The sequence below is a fragment of the Convolutriloba macropyga genome, chromosome 4 (assembly GCF_964194025.1).
Source record: "Convolutriloba macropyga chromosome 4, txConMacr16.3, whole genome shotgun sequence".
Lineage (NCBI taxonomy): Eukaryota > Metazoa > Xenacoelomorpha > Acoela > Convolutidae > Convolutriloba > Convolutriloba macropyga.
Genome location: NC_134471.1, coordinates 47,997,602 through 48,011,554, shown reverse-complemented (window position 1 = coordinate 48,011,554; position 13,953 = coordinate 47,997,602). Strand labels below are relative to the sequence as shown.

Here is a 13,953-nt window from a genome sequence, read left to right as displayed (position 1 = left end):
GAGCATGCAATAAATTTAAACACAGAAAACAGCAATGGCAATGAACATATTTCTGAAACGAAAGATCAAGTTGAACTTGAATGCTCACTAACCTGAAACAATTTTATCACCGAAGGAACCTTAAATATGCAATCAACGTCTCTTCAATTTTCAGAGGATGAAATCGAGAATGATGTCCTCAAAAATTCAAAAACAGCCTACTGTTTTAATTGAAGACTCCTCCAACTTAACTTCAAAAATTTTGTTTTATATGATCAGGATGCCTTTCGTCTTTATTCTGAAAATCTCTAAGACAAGTGCGTTTGATACGTTACATAGTGGCCGTATTTTGCCAATCTGTTGTTGTAATGATTAATTTCAAACAAATGTTACGTTACTCTGATGCAGTCACCGAGAAAATCTGGTGGAATTAAGACATTAGTCGATAACTGCCTAGCGGTTCAAGCCAGAATTTGGAACTGATTTTCTCAGAGTCACAAACCGCTTGTAACACACACTTAGATACTTTTAAAATGCCTTTAGTTTAAAAATCCGGCGCTCATATGAAAATCTGTAATCCTAGAATCTGTCAGCACAGAGATCTGGTTTCAAGCTATGGTAACGTCTGCACTGCTTACCATCTAAAATGTTTTCTCTATGCTGGTCTTCAGTGAATATGCGTCCACTCTTGGCTATCAAATCCAACAAGTGATCCAGGCTGCTACCATCAATCAGCTGCTCTCTTGCAACCTGTATTATAAAATACGCTGCTGATTTTTTTTTAAAAAAAGTGAGTCATGGAGAAAATTTGCAAATATAGCTTTTTTGTTAAGAATATCAGCGGTAGCTATTCCGCCAAAGTAAAAATAAAAGTCTACACTTACATTTTACACATCATTAAAAGTAAAAACAAAAATTTAAACCGTTCCAGCAAAACGATCTGACCTGTTTTTAATAAAAACAAAAAACACACCCTGCATGTTGCCGGAAAATAGCCACCACTGAAACCCATAACCCCCAAAGGCATTAAAAACAGAAACTGAAAATTTTTGTACAAAAGCAGTTTAAAGGAGAGATATTTTTTTTTGATTTCGTAGGTAGATAAACTCCTGTTAATTAATGCGAGGATACAGGGGATGGTATCAATGCAAATAAGAATTACAGATGGTAACAAAGACTTATCAGAACAAAGTTCAAGCAGCTGGCATCCAAAATTGGGCTTTATGGGTTTATCCCGTTTATATTTTTGATTTCGTTCTTTATGACTCCGTTAATTTTAAGATCGCTTTACTAAGCAACGGCTGTTTAAAAGAGCTTTGGGCAAAATAAGCGAAGAAAGATAGTAAGTAGCCTAAAGAAGTCAAACAGATTTCACGCAAAATGTGGAAAAAGAGGCAAAATGCATTCAAGGAAAACAAACTATTATTTGACGAAAAAACTTAGCGGAACAACCTCTTACACATTTTAAAGCATATTTATTGACTGCGCAAGAGACTGGGCCTAGAAATGACGATAAATGGATTTGGAAAAAAATCCGATCAAAAACTCGAAAACAAAAATCGAAGTCAACTGCCACAAGTGAACAAAAACCACAATCGAGAAAGCAAATTTTTGATCAACGAACGAATTTCTCTCAATCAACGGGTCGTAGGATATTAGATGAAAACTCGATTAGGCGAAACGAAGTTTTTAAGCCATTAAGCGAAAATTTTGAACTGGGGTTTTGTGGAAATTATGCGAATACCAATTAAAACGCTTTACGGAGGTACTGAAATATCCACTTGATTTATAATATAATTAAGTGCGTATAATAATTGACTTCAAGAAAAATATCCTACAAACAATGAAAAATCGACCAGAATTCTCGAATTTTGAATATTTTTACAAAGTAGTTTAACTCCAACCCAATTTTTAACCGGTTCTAAATTATTTACATTAAAGCTAATAATAACTATAATAGAGTCAAAATTTATACCCTGTTATTTTTTTAAAATCAAAATGACTGGCAGTGATGACACTGAGTAGAGTAACATAGCCGACAGATTGCCGAAAAAGATGCAACTGCGTGCCATATAATAGAGATAGAAACTGATACAGAAATAAGTTGAAAAAGAAAGGTCTCGAAGCCACTCAAAAAGCTATTTAAAAACATTCAGCAATAAATTAATAAAGTTTGCTAGAATTAATTGCGCAGAAGCCTTTTTATTAGGGACCTTTATTACACATATGAGTTCCTTTAACTTTAATTTAATTCAAATTAAACGTAAGTTTTATAGTGAAAAGGTCATTTCATTGAGCGAGGTAAGTCACGTATGATTAAAATCTAATTAAGTGAAAAATTTTCACGCCGCAAAACCCTTTACTTTTTCGCTCCACTTCCTGTTTCTGCGTGACCAAAATCATTACTCCAATTTGACTTCAAAAATCATGAAAATGTGTGAACAGATCTTAAAAAAAACAGCACCCCAATACAATTCAAATCCTTTGAGTTGTAAAAAACCAAGATCACCGCAATATAGCTCCGATCAGTTTACAGCTCCGCAACTATAAAAAGAGATGCAAAAAGATAAAGCAGTGATACATTTTTAAGTTCTTTCAATAACTCGTTTGCATGAAACTATGGCATCGAGTGGATTTTGAATTACCTCCTGTAATTGTTTTAATTGCTATTCGCCTAATTTCTACAAAACTTTAGTTCAAGATTTTTGCCTTATGGCTACAAAACGATGGCTTTCTCGCTCCGAATCCGCTTTCGGCGTGATCAAAATAATTTCTCCAATTTGACTTCAAATATCATGAAAACTTGTGAACAGTTCTTAAAAAAAGACGACCACAAGAATTCTTGAAACGACTCGAAGTCATCGCGCCAAAAAATCTAGAGTTCATATAAATAGAACATGGTAACAAAAATCAAGCAGAGAAAACGACCACCTTAACTCAAATGAAAAGAAGTACCATAAACAGAAAATCATACGAAAAACCATTTTATTTGTCATGCAGTACAAGCACACAAATTTTCATGCTATTGAGACCATAAAATTGCTCGCATAATATGAGGCAAGGCATCGTAAGCTCACAATTGTCTCGTCCTGAAAAACAAAGAAAACTGTAGTGTAGGCACGAGTGTCGAATGTAGCTTGTAGCGGAGACTTTAAACGACTCAGACCACTACTACAGGTTGAGAGCCATTAAAAGCAAACAATGAAGTGCCATTCTGAAGCAGCAATAACTCCTTTTGTACTTCGAACGCTAACTTCCCCTAAAAAACCAACTAGGAGCCCTTAAATCAAGCCCTTCTCACAAATTTGAATACCTGATCGTGTGGGTTCATTAGAAAATGAAACGTTGATTATGTGGGTTGCTTTGCAAATAGCATAAAGTCTCAATTCTGTGGGACTCAACTTCATACAAGCTTTTATTGTATGATTCGATAAACTGATTTCCAATTAAAGAACCCTAAGTTTGACAGAACAAATCTTAGCGCTGACACGCGTCCGCGTGGGCCAAAGGACTTAAGTAAGTCCCAGTGGGGACTAGGAAAAATGGTTCAAGTTATTTAGAACAAATGGGAAAAACATCAATTTTGCCATCGGTCTTTGCAAATTGGAGGAATCTTTGATACCTTTTATACTGTCTAAAAAGCAGTGCAAAACAATTCGGCTGACAGCAAAACGAGAAAAAACTTCGGTTTCAACTCATTGAAGCTACATTAGAGTCTATAGCTACTGCAGTCATGTACAAAAATCAATAGAGCAGATGTATTTCAGCTGGACTCGAGTAAAGAAATACAACCGTAGAAAAAAAGAGCCAAAACATCCAAATGGGCAAAATTTTATCTGAAATTTAGTCTCCATTCATTCAACAAAGAGAACATAGCCGGCAGATTGCCGGAATAGCTGCCAAATAGACTTGCGTGCCATAAAATACAGATGGAAAAAGATACAGAAGTGAGTTGATAATAGTTATCGCCGCCGCCTATAAAACTTACAAGTTTATTTCAAAGGAGGTTGTTTTTGGGTGCAAAAAAATTTTCCCTGTCGCGCCTCGAACCGGCGATCTCCGGATTAACTGCCAGTCGCCTTCACCACTCGGCTGTCGGACCATACAATCTGTTTTCTTACAATCAACTTTGTTTTAGGAACAGCAATTTAGGTCACGCAGAAAGCGTAAAATCAATCGCGAAAAAGCCATTTAAGCAGTGACGAGACAGAATGTTCTAGAACAAATGTAAAACGAAAATGAAGCGTCAGACGACGAAACAAAAAAAAACCAAGAGCACCGCAATATAGCTACGCTCAGCTTACAGCTTCGCAGCTATAATAAAAGGACAACAAATTCCATAACTTCTAGAAACATTGAACATTGAATAAGCATTAAACTCCATAAATACTGGGTCAAACAAATTGACTAAAATTACGCCGCGCTGGAGGGCAAATAAGAAGTGCTCTTGAGCCTAAGCTATAAATTCTCAAGAAGAACAAGATAACATAACACTAAAAGTCAGCTTATATTTCTTAAAGAAAGTGTCAAATTCATGAAAACTACTGCTCTAAACTCAAGCTACTAATTAGATTACCTATTCATTATCAAACGATTGAAGCTCTCATTAATGAGACTAATTTAAACGACAACAAAAAAACAACCCCAAACAAACAAACTGTAACTCAAAAATTCTGAGTGTAAGTCAGCATGAGACCACTCATCAATGAGATTAGAGATAAGATATCATAAGTACAACAAACACTAACAAAACTATAAGGCAACAAAGAGTACAACAAAAATGTGCATAACTCAAAAATACAGTCAAGAAAACCACTAGCGTGATATCAAACCATTAAAATTAGACACATTTGTGCCTCATTAGCAAAAAATGAGACCTGCCATTAATGAAGCTAAGAGAGAAGACAACAGAAGTAATAATAAAAGGGGCAAAAATCAAATAATCATAAAAAGTTATAAAAATAAAGTGTCAAACGTTAAAAGTATTAGGTATCCTGTGATGATTTCCAGCAATTACAAATAGGCAGAATTAGAACACAAATGTGTCATTTTAAGAACAATGCCAAAATTGCTTTCAACAACCGAAATTTTGTTGAATACCAAATTTGTCAGTCCAGTTGAAAAATACGGAAACTACGTTTTGAACCTACTCGCTTTTTTTCTCCCTTTACCACTCCAGGGTGATTAAAGTTACAATTCTAATTTGAGTTCTCCGACGTGAAAAAGGCGAAAAAAATGTGAGCAGTTCTTAACCACATAGCAGAAAGAATTCCGGAAACGAGGCTAAGCAGAAAATTAACCACCCTAACTGAAACTGTGGACCACCTGATTAATTATAACAACGTTCTGAAACGATAACAGGAAAATTAAAGAGGGAAAAGTAGCATATAACAAAAACTGATAAAGCATCTGATACTTTCTTCGCCAATTGTTTCTCCAACAACCATTGGCGAAAATAACTTGCAGCACCAATTGTTTTCACTCATTTAACGACTACTAGTAAACACAAAAATCAACAGAAACAAAGAGGTCTTCTCATATTAAGGAGTACGTCCAACAAAAATATTCTCTAAAATACGTCACAAAAATATCCACAAAAATCTATGCTACTCGCCAACCTTTGAGAAATAACTTTCAGAAATGTTTCTGCTTAAGAACTTGCCCACTCAACTCCTGCCAGAAACATTAACAACACAAAAATGCAAAGAACGAAAATATGAAATTTATTATCTACTTCAATGAAAAGTGCTCTATTTAGCCTTAAATGAAACCTCTTGGGAGCAAAACCTATACGATAACTCTAAATTAAAGATTGAACAAAAAACCTATAGCGAGAATACAAGCAAAATCGGTCAAAGTTTGCTTAAAACTATCCTACTATTTTGAACCACAGAAATCCCCAAAGGCTACAAAAATTTGAGGAACAATACAAAAAAGCTAAAAGAGCCTCCAACATGACGAAATAAAAAAAAATGCTGACAATTGAATCTAACAGTTTATTATTTGCTTCAAATGGCGAGAAATGCTTCTAAACGCCCTAAGATCTAAGATACAAAGACCTTTAAACGAAGAAAACTGGGCTTTAAATTAAAACTGCTGTGAAAATGCCGCATGCAAACAAAAAATTGCTTGCTAAGCAAAAATATTTTCACACCTTTTTTGTCACTCTCTCAAAACTGGACATGAACAACAACCATTCCCTCTTCTACCTGCTCTTCACCTATTTGACCAAACCACTTTGTTTTAAAGTACTTTACTTCTGTTTTAATTACACTCCGTCAAAATTACCGCTCCAACAAGACGCCCCACCAACTGCTGTTCGAGTCGTAAAAAAGAGCGCACCAATACATTTCAAATTCTTTGAATTGTAAAAAAGTAATAACGCAATAATAGCCGGATAAGAAGATGAGGGCGGCAAATCAATAAACTTAGCCAAGCTTGCCTTCAGCAAACTTAGTAAACTTAATCAACGTAATGAAGCATAAAACATCCACATAGCTATAATTTTTGTCTGAAATTTAGTCTCGATTCACCAAAGATAAAAGGACAACAAGATCCACAATTTCCATCTCAGCGAGCCCGTGAGGTTAGTTTACTCCGTCCACGGGAAAATAAAGAATGTCAAACCGCAAACCTGTCGGATAGCTCTGCGTTGCTTCCATTCCACCCGACTGTCTAACTTCCTCACAGTCTCGACAACTACCTCCCTGCTTTCCTCAGCAACCACCTCAGGAACAATCTCCTCATCTATGAAATCTTCCAGAATCACATCCAGAATAGCCTCACGTACCTATATCATACACAGCAAAAATCATTCAATAGCAATTTAAATTTTTGTATAAACTGCGCCATAACTATGGCTGCTTCACTTATCCTATTGATCGCCTACAACTTTTTACCTCACAAATTATCTTTAAAAGTGGTTGGGTCCATCACGATGGTCAGGGCTATCACTCTAGTTAGTTTTATCACTTATTCTGCAAAAAATATATAGCTGCAAAATTTATAGGCTGATATTTACAAATATGGATCTAAATGGCCAAATCACCGTTTAAATAGATATCAGAGTCAGTAGACTTCCGGAAAATAGCCACAGTTGATTGAAACAATTAAAGAAAACAGAAAATTGCTGAGCCTAATCCACAGTTTCATTATATTAGACAAACAAATCGGCCTCTAAATTCGGGGACAAAAAACTAATACTACTAGCATTTTCCTTAACAAACTATTACAACTTAAAAAACATAAGTCTAAACGGAACGGCTTTATCAATAACCCCAGCTTAGTGGGTGCATACTACTACTGCTCTGTAACTGGGGGGGGGGGGGTGCATATGATTTTCTAAACAATACGCTGCATAACATGAGGCAAAAATTTAAAAACCATTGAAACATTGACGTGCAAAATTTAAAATGCCGAAAGTCTGCAGTGCCAAAAATTCCTACTTAGCCAGAGGATGACTTCCGTTGACTTTCGTAATTTTAAGCGTGCGCGTTTCGTGTTTTAAGCATGTTTACGTGACTCTGCAGAAGTCACTTCGAAATTCTGACTTTATATCTCGAGCCGCTTCGCGGTTCTCGATAACCGCTATAAGTTCTCAGAAACTTCAAGCAGAATCACGTAAACATTACTTCAGTTGAAACTGAGAAGCGAAACAGAAGTCAGACGTGATAATTATGACGTATAAAACGGAAAACGAGAAGAAAGCGTCAATTTGAATTACAAAATTTGGACGTGAGATATGAGACGTCGGGCGAATTGCTCTCAAATGACCAGTTATCTTCAGTAATAGCCAGCTGGGTCAGAGGTTGTCCAGCGAGCGGGGTTAGGGATGGAATTAGACGGAGGGGATGGTGACTGAGGAGTAGAGTGAAGGCGGTCAAACTTATCAGAACCACCTTAAACATAGCTGGCAGATTGCAAAAAAATAGCCGCGATAGCTTCGTAGATATGCAGTCTCAATAAGAAAGTAAAAAAGACAGACGAAAAAAGATTTATTCCTTTCATTAAGGGCTGAGATGTAATGTTTTGACTAAAAATCTGTATTACTTATTGCTGCTTCTATTAGGTGGTCCTAAATAATCTTCAATTACAGTGATATACACTCACTTTACCTTATCTCTTTGAATTAAAGTAAAGAAAAGTCAATTTAAGAGTGAGGAAGTCATTTTTGAGAGTGAGGTAAGTCACATGTGACAAAAACTTAATTATGCGAATGAACAAAAAGCTCGCTCCACTTAGATTTAAAAAAATGACGTCACGCACGCAATTCAATTGAAATTATCCGAAAGAATATAAACAGGCAGATTTAAAGTAATTGTGACGTCATATGGTCGTAACAAAAAACTTGACAAGAAAAACATAGCAGGACAAGTCCTGACGTACAATTCAAAGAATTTTCATTGACTAAACAGAAAACTAAATCAAAAACGGACTGAGAATGGCTTGGGAAAACCATTTAGAAAAAAAATACGATCCAAAAAATCGAAAAAACGAAAAATCAAAGTGAAAATGCCGCATGTGAACAAAAAAACCACTAGCGAGAAAGCGAATTTCTGTTCAAACACGGTTTTCTCACTATACTTCAAATTCTCACTATACCGTAAATTTTCAGGCCGCAAAACCACTCGCTTTTTCGATCCACTTGCTGTTTCGGCGTGACCAAAATCACTACTTCAATTTGACTTCAAAAATCATGAAAATGTGAACAGATTTTGAAAAAAAACAGCACCCCAAAACAAGTCAAATTCATTGAATAGTAAAAAGGAGCACCTAATTATAGCCATTGAGACGCTGGCGGTAGCTATTAAAACCAAGCATTACATCGGTAAGACAATAAAAGGTGAGATAAAAAGCCATGCAAAATTTTCCATGACTTGTAGCTCACCAATTCAAACTTTGCAAAATCCAAGAATTATTTGATATATATTTAGAAACTTCTTGAAAAGATAAACCAACTAATGTCGGATTGCCAAAGTGCTCTCATACAACTGGCGGAAGCTCAGTTTAATTCAACGGAAGTAAGTTTCTTAGATAAAAGCATGTTACGCACTGATTTCTAGGTGTTCCTCATGGTGTTTTCTGAGGTTAATAATAGCAGTAAATAATGTGATTAATTGTCATTTTCCAAAGACTTATTTTGGTGTTTCACAGTGCGATTTTTAGCGGATATATTTTGAATAAACTTAGCTAGTAATAGCCTTTTATTGAGCGGTTCGGATGCGCGATATATCCACTAGTTGCCTTGGGTTTTAGAGCTATATTTAGCCATGCTGTAACTCTAATGTAGCCTGTTTTAACTTATTAATTTTAGGAAGAATTTCCAGTTCAATCTTTAATTAATAAATCAGAAAATAAAGCCAAAGTTTTCAATAATAGGGTAAGAAGTTTGAGTTTTTGCTGAGTTTTATTAGCAACTGATAGTCAGGCTGTTTCTCCGGTGTTCTGGTGATAGTGGGTTCGCAGGACTGTGCCTTGAGTTGTATTGGTCCTTCGCAAATATTTACTGATTTTCAAGTTGGGCAATTTCCGGCTTTTGTACGTCTCTTGATGTTTGTTAAGTACATATACAAGTTCCGTATTAGCACCTACTTTATCAGAATAATTACTTCACCAAGTACATAATCTCTTATGAAGTTATTTACTGATTATGTAAATTTATCATCAAGAAACTCAAAAAAGTAAATATTGAAGCAAAAGTAAACAGTTTGCTATTAAACTGTCACTCTGCGGTTGTTTTTCGTAAACATAAACAAATTAGAGGTTACCGGCCTAGATGGAAAAACTGGCTATATATGGCCTTGAAACTAACTGAATATTAATTAATATAAAGCACTTAATTATGGATATTTTTAAGGAATATCATCACGTAACTATGAGGGACGAAATAGGGGCGTGACACTACCGGACTTTATGAAAATTTTCCATGAAAATTTTGGGAAAGAACTGGGTTTCTACAATTTTTCTATAAAACATATAATCTGCACGAAAATAATGATATAAACATATTTTTGTTGGAGCCACCCAATTTATGTTTTCTTAGAAAAGAGTTTTGGAACGAAAGCATTTAAGGCAATTAAAGGCAATTAATGAAGTTAAGGGAAATAAAGTTTAAGTTAAGACAAATTGAGATAAAAATTAAAGTGAGGAAAGTTAAGACAAAATTAAGAGCTTTGAAGGAACATTAATGTTGTTGAAGATGCGCTATTTCAGAAGGCAAGCATGAGGACATAAGTTAAAGTTAAGATTAAGAGAAGACATTGAATTAGCACTGAAAATAATCATGGTTATTTCTTTGAATAATGGCTCTAAACTTTTAGAAGGAGTAGGAGAAGGATACTGGTTGGATGAAGGGTTTAAAGCACTGGTTGATTTCTGGAAGTGAACAGTTATTTCGAGTATATAAAGCACTGATTAGTTAAGCTTATTGAGTGAAGGGGTACTTAATTTGTTATAAGAATAATACTTGTCGAACTTATATAAGACTTTCAAGAGCTTAAAGCATACTCTCCTCTCGGGATTGAGCTTGGTTGTCCAGTTCATCGTCTGTGTTAAATCAGTCCATGGTGTTGAGTGATATGGTAGAAGTTGCAGGCATGGAATTTCGTCGTTGTCGTTTGAGTGTTCCAAGTTCTTCTGGAGAGATGACTGTTGGCGGTTGCTTTAGTTGTTTGGCTAGAGTAGTGACATCTGCTTTCAGATGTTTGGGTACGGAAACTACTGGGTTTAGCGGTACATTGGTTCCGTTAAGCTTCATGAAATTTGGTACCATTCGTCGTACAAAAGCTACTTTATGGTATAAGAACATGAAGAGAATATTTAGGGCTAGATTTCCGATAAAGAGAATGATTGTTAGCGAGAGAGAAAGTTTGATTGGAACGTAGGATTCAAGTTTGTCGATTAATGCTGGCTGAAATGACTTCATTTCAGTAGTAATTGGTTTTGCTATGGCATCTAGTGATTCTGTTGATAACTTTCGATTCGAGTAAATAAATTCTGTTTTAACTTTCTTCAAAATCTAGATTTGCTTCAGTGCTGGAATCGTATTTCGGAAGTTCGTTGATGTTGGGTAATGAGTCAATAAAATTTGCAAGTGGATCTGGTAATTTTACATTAATTCTCGTTGCTGGAAGGTACTGGCAGCTTTGTAAATCAGCTCGAATTTTAATGTGGTCACTGAACATTGTATGTCCACATTTTAATGTGATTAAACAGATGCTATAACCTTTATGAGGAATGTTGGTCTTTTGTCGAATCATTGAATTGTGTTGAGTGACATTGTAGAGGTTGTTGGCATTGAGTTTCGTCTGTGTTTGCGTTTGAGAGTTCCCATGTCTTCTGGTGATATAACTGTTGGCGGCTTCCTTAGCTGTTTTGTGACGTTTGCCACTACCTCTGCTTTCAAATGTTTCGACACGGAAACTACTGGGTTGAGCGGTACATTTGTTTCATTTAGCTTCATGAAGTTTGGTACCATTCGTCGTACAAAAGCTACTTTATGGTATAAGAACATGAAGAGAATATTTAGGGCCAGATTTCCGATAAAGAGAATGATTGTTAGCGAGAGAGAAAGTTTGATTGGAACGTAGGATTCAAGTTTGTCGATTAATGCTGGCTTAAATGACTTCATTTCAGTAGTAATTGGTTTTGCTATGACATCTAGTGATTCTGTTGATAACTTTCGATTCGAGTAAATAAATTCTGTTTTAACTTTCTTCAAAATCTAGATTTGCTTCAGTGCTGGAATCGTATTTCGGAAGTTCGTTGATGTTGGGTACTGAGTCAATAAAATTTGCAAGTGGATCTGGTAATTTTACATTAATTCTCGTTGCTGGAAGGTACTGGCAGCTTTGTAAATCAGCTCGAAATTTAATGTGGTCACTGAACATTGTATGTCCACATTTTAATGTGATTAAACAGATGCTATAACCTTTATGAGGAATGTTGGTCTTTTGTCGAATCATTGAATTGTGTTGAGTGACATTGTAGAGGTTGTTGGCATTGAGTTTCGTCTGTGTTTGCGTTTGAGAGTTCCCATGTCTTCTGGTGATATAACTGTTGGCGGCTTCCTTAGCTGTTTTGTGACGTTTGCCACTACCTCTGCTTTCAAATGTTTCGACACGGAAACTACTGGGTTGAGCGGTACATTTGTTTCATTTAGCTTCATGAAGTTTGGTACCATTCGTCGCACAAAAGCTACTTTATGGTATAAGAACATGAAGAGAATATTTAGGGCTAGATTTCCGATAAAGAGAATGATTGTTAGCGAGAGAGAAAGTTTGATTGGAACGTAGGATTCAAGTTTGTCGATTAATGCTGGCTTAAATGACTTCATTTCAGTAGTAATTGGTTTTGCTATGGCATCTAGTGATTCTGTTGATAACTTTCGATTCGAGTAAATAAATTCTGTTTTAACTTTCTTCAAAATCTAGATTTGCTTCAGTGCTGGAATCGTATTTCGGAAGTTCGTTGATGTTGGGTACTGAGTCAATAAAATTTGCAAGTGGATCTGGTAATTTTACATTAATTCTCGTTGCTGGAAGGTACTGGCAGCTTTGTAAATCAGCTCGAATTTTAATGTGGTCACTGAACATTGTATGTCCACATTTTAATGTGATTAAACAGATGCTATAACCTTTATGAGGAATGTTGGTCTTTTGTCGAATCATTGAATTGTGTTGAGTGACATTGTAGAGGTTGTTGGCATTGAGTTTCGTCTGTGTTTGCGTTTGAGAGTTCCCATGTCTTCTGGTGATATAACTGTTGGCGGCTTCCTTAGCTGTTTTGTGACGTTTGCCACTACCTCTGCTTTCAAATGTTTCGACACGGAAACTACTGGGTTGAGCGGTACATTTGTTTCATTTAGCTTCATGAAGTTTGGTACCATTCTTCGTACAAAGGCTACATTATGGTATAATTACATGAAGAGGAAAGTTTCCAATAAAGACAATGATCGTTAGTGAGAGAGAAGCTTGATTGGTACGTAAGATTCGAGTTTATCAAATAATGCTGGCTTGAATGACTTCATTTCGATGGTAATTGGCTTTTCGATTCCGTCTAGTGATTCGGTTGATAACTTTCGGTTTGAATAAATGAATTCTGTTTTAACTTTCTTCAATAAATCAAGATTTGCTTCAGTGCTGGTTTCATATTTCGGTCATAGTTCGTTAAAGTTGGGTACTGAATCAATTAAATGTGCAAGTGGATCAGCCGGAATTTTACATTTTTTTCTCTTTGCCTGAAGGTACTGACAACTTTGTAAATCAGCTCTAATTTTTATGTGGTCACTGAACATGGTATGTCCACACTTTAATGTAATTAAATAGATGCTACAACCTTTATGAGGAACATTGATGTGTCGGCCATTTTCATCCGTACCAATCTCACTAAGGGTATAATCACTTGAAGCTGATGTTAGGAGCCAAATTCCGTATCCAAGGTTCTGTGCTCGTTCAGGGTTGGGTAACACAACCTTCTCTGTGTCACATACTTTCAATGCTGAGATTGAGTGGTGAAACTTGAGGGTTGCTAGACACGAGGAGAATCCAAGGTGGGTTTCCATTGTCTCATGACAGATTCGGTATCGTGGCGATCCAGGACAGTTGTCATACTGAGCTTTCGTCAGTACTGTAGTTTCCATCTGTCCTTCTGAGATTGCTAAGTACTCTCCCTCTATCACGTATCGTAAGGCATCTACAGAGTCCTTCTGAGGCATAGGGATTACAATTGCACGATAAACTTCAAATACTGTCTGCCTAGAGGCCAAGGGAATGGCTAATGTCAGTAAAAGTCCGTCTTCAACTGTCGAAATCTCTTGTACTAATTTCGCATCGTAGTACGAAAGTATGTCATTCATTGGTATTGCCAAATTTAGACGATCTGGGGCGTTCTTTTGGCTATCATGGACTGCATCAAGGATCTTTATCAAAGATTTTCGCGGTACTAAAGAGATTGGAAGACGTTTATCAAGTAAAG

At 36.0% G+C, this 13,953-nt stretch overlaps 1 protein-coding gene across 5 annotated transcripts in view; it reads right to left on the bottom strand.

The window, feature by feature from the left end:
* LOC142337713 (uncharacterized) overlaps window positions 1-13,953 on the bottom strand; it is a 75,101-nt gene that overhangs the window by 16,293 nt on the left and 44,855 nt on the right. For 4 of the 5 annotated variants that reach the window (XM_075387170.1, XM_075387169.1, XM_075387165.1 and 1 more), the window contains 3 exons: window positions 6,614-6,769; window positions 618-729; window positions 93-119 (listed from right to left, as the gene is read on the bottom strand). In XM_075387170.1, the coding sequence (XP_075243285.1) occupies window positions 93-119; window positions 618-729; window positions 6,614-6,769 (295 nt within the window). The remainder of the gene's footprint in view (window positions 1-92; window positions 120-617; window positions 730-6,613; window positions 6,770-13,953) is intronic. The other variant, XM_075387166.1, reaches the window with a different exon arrangement.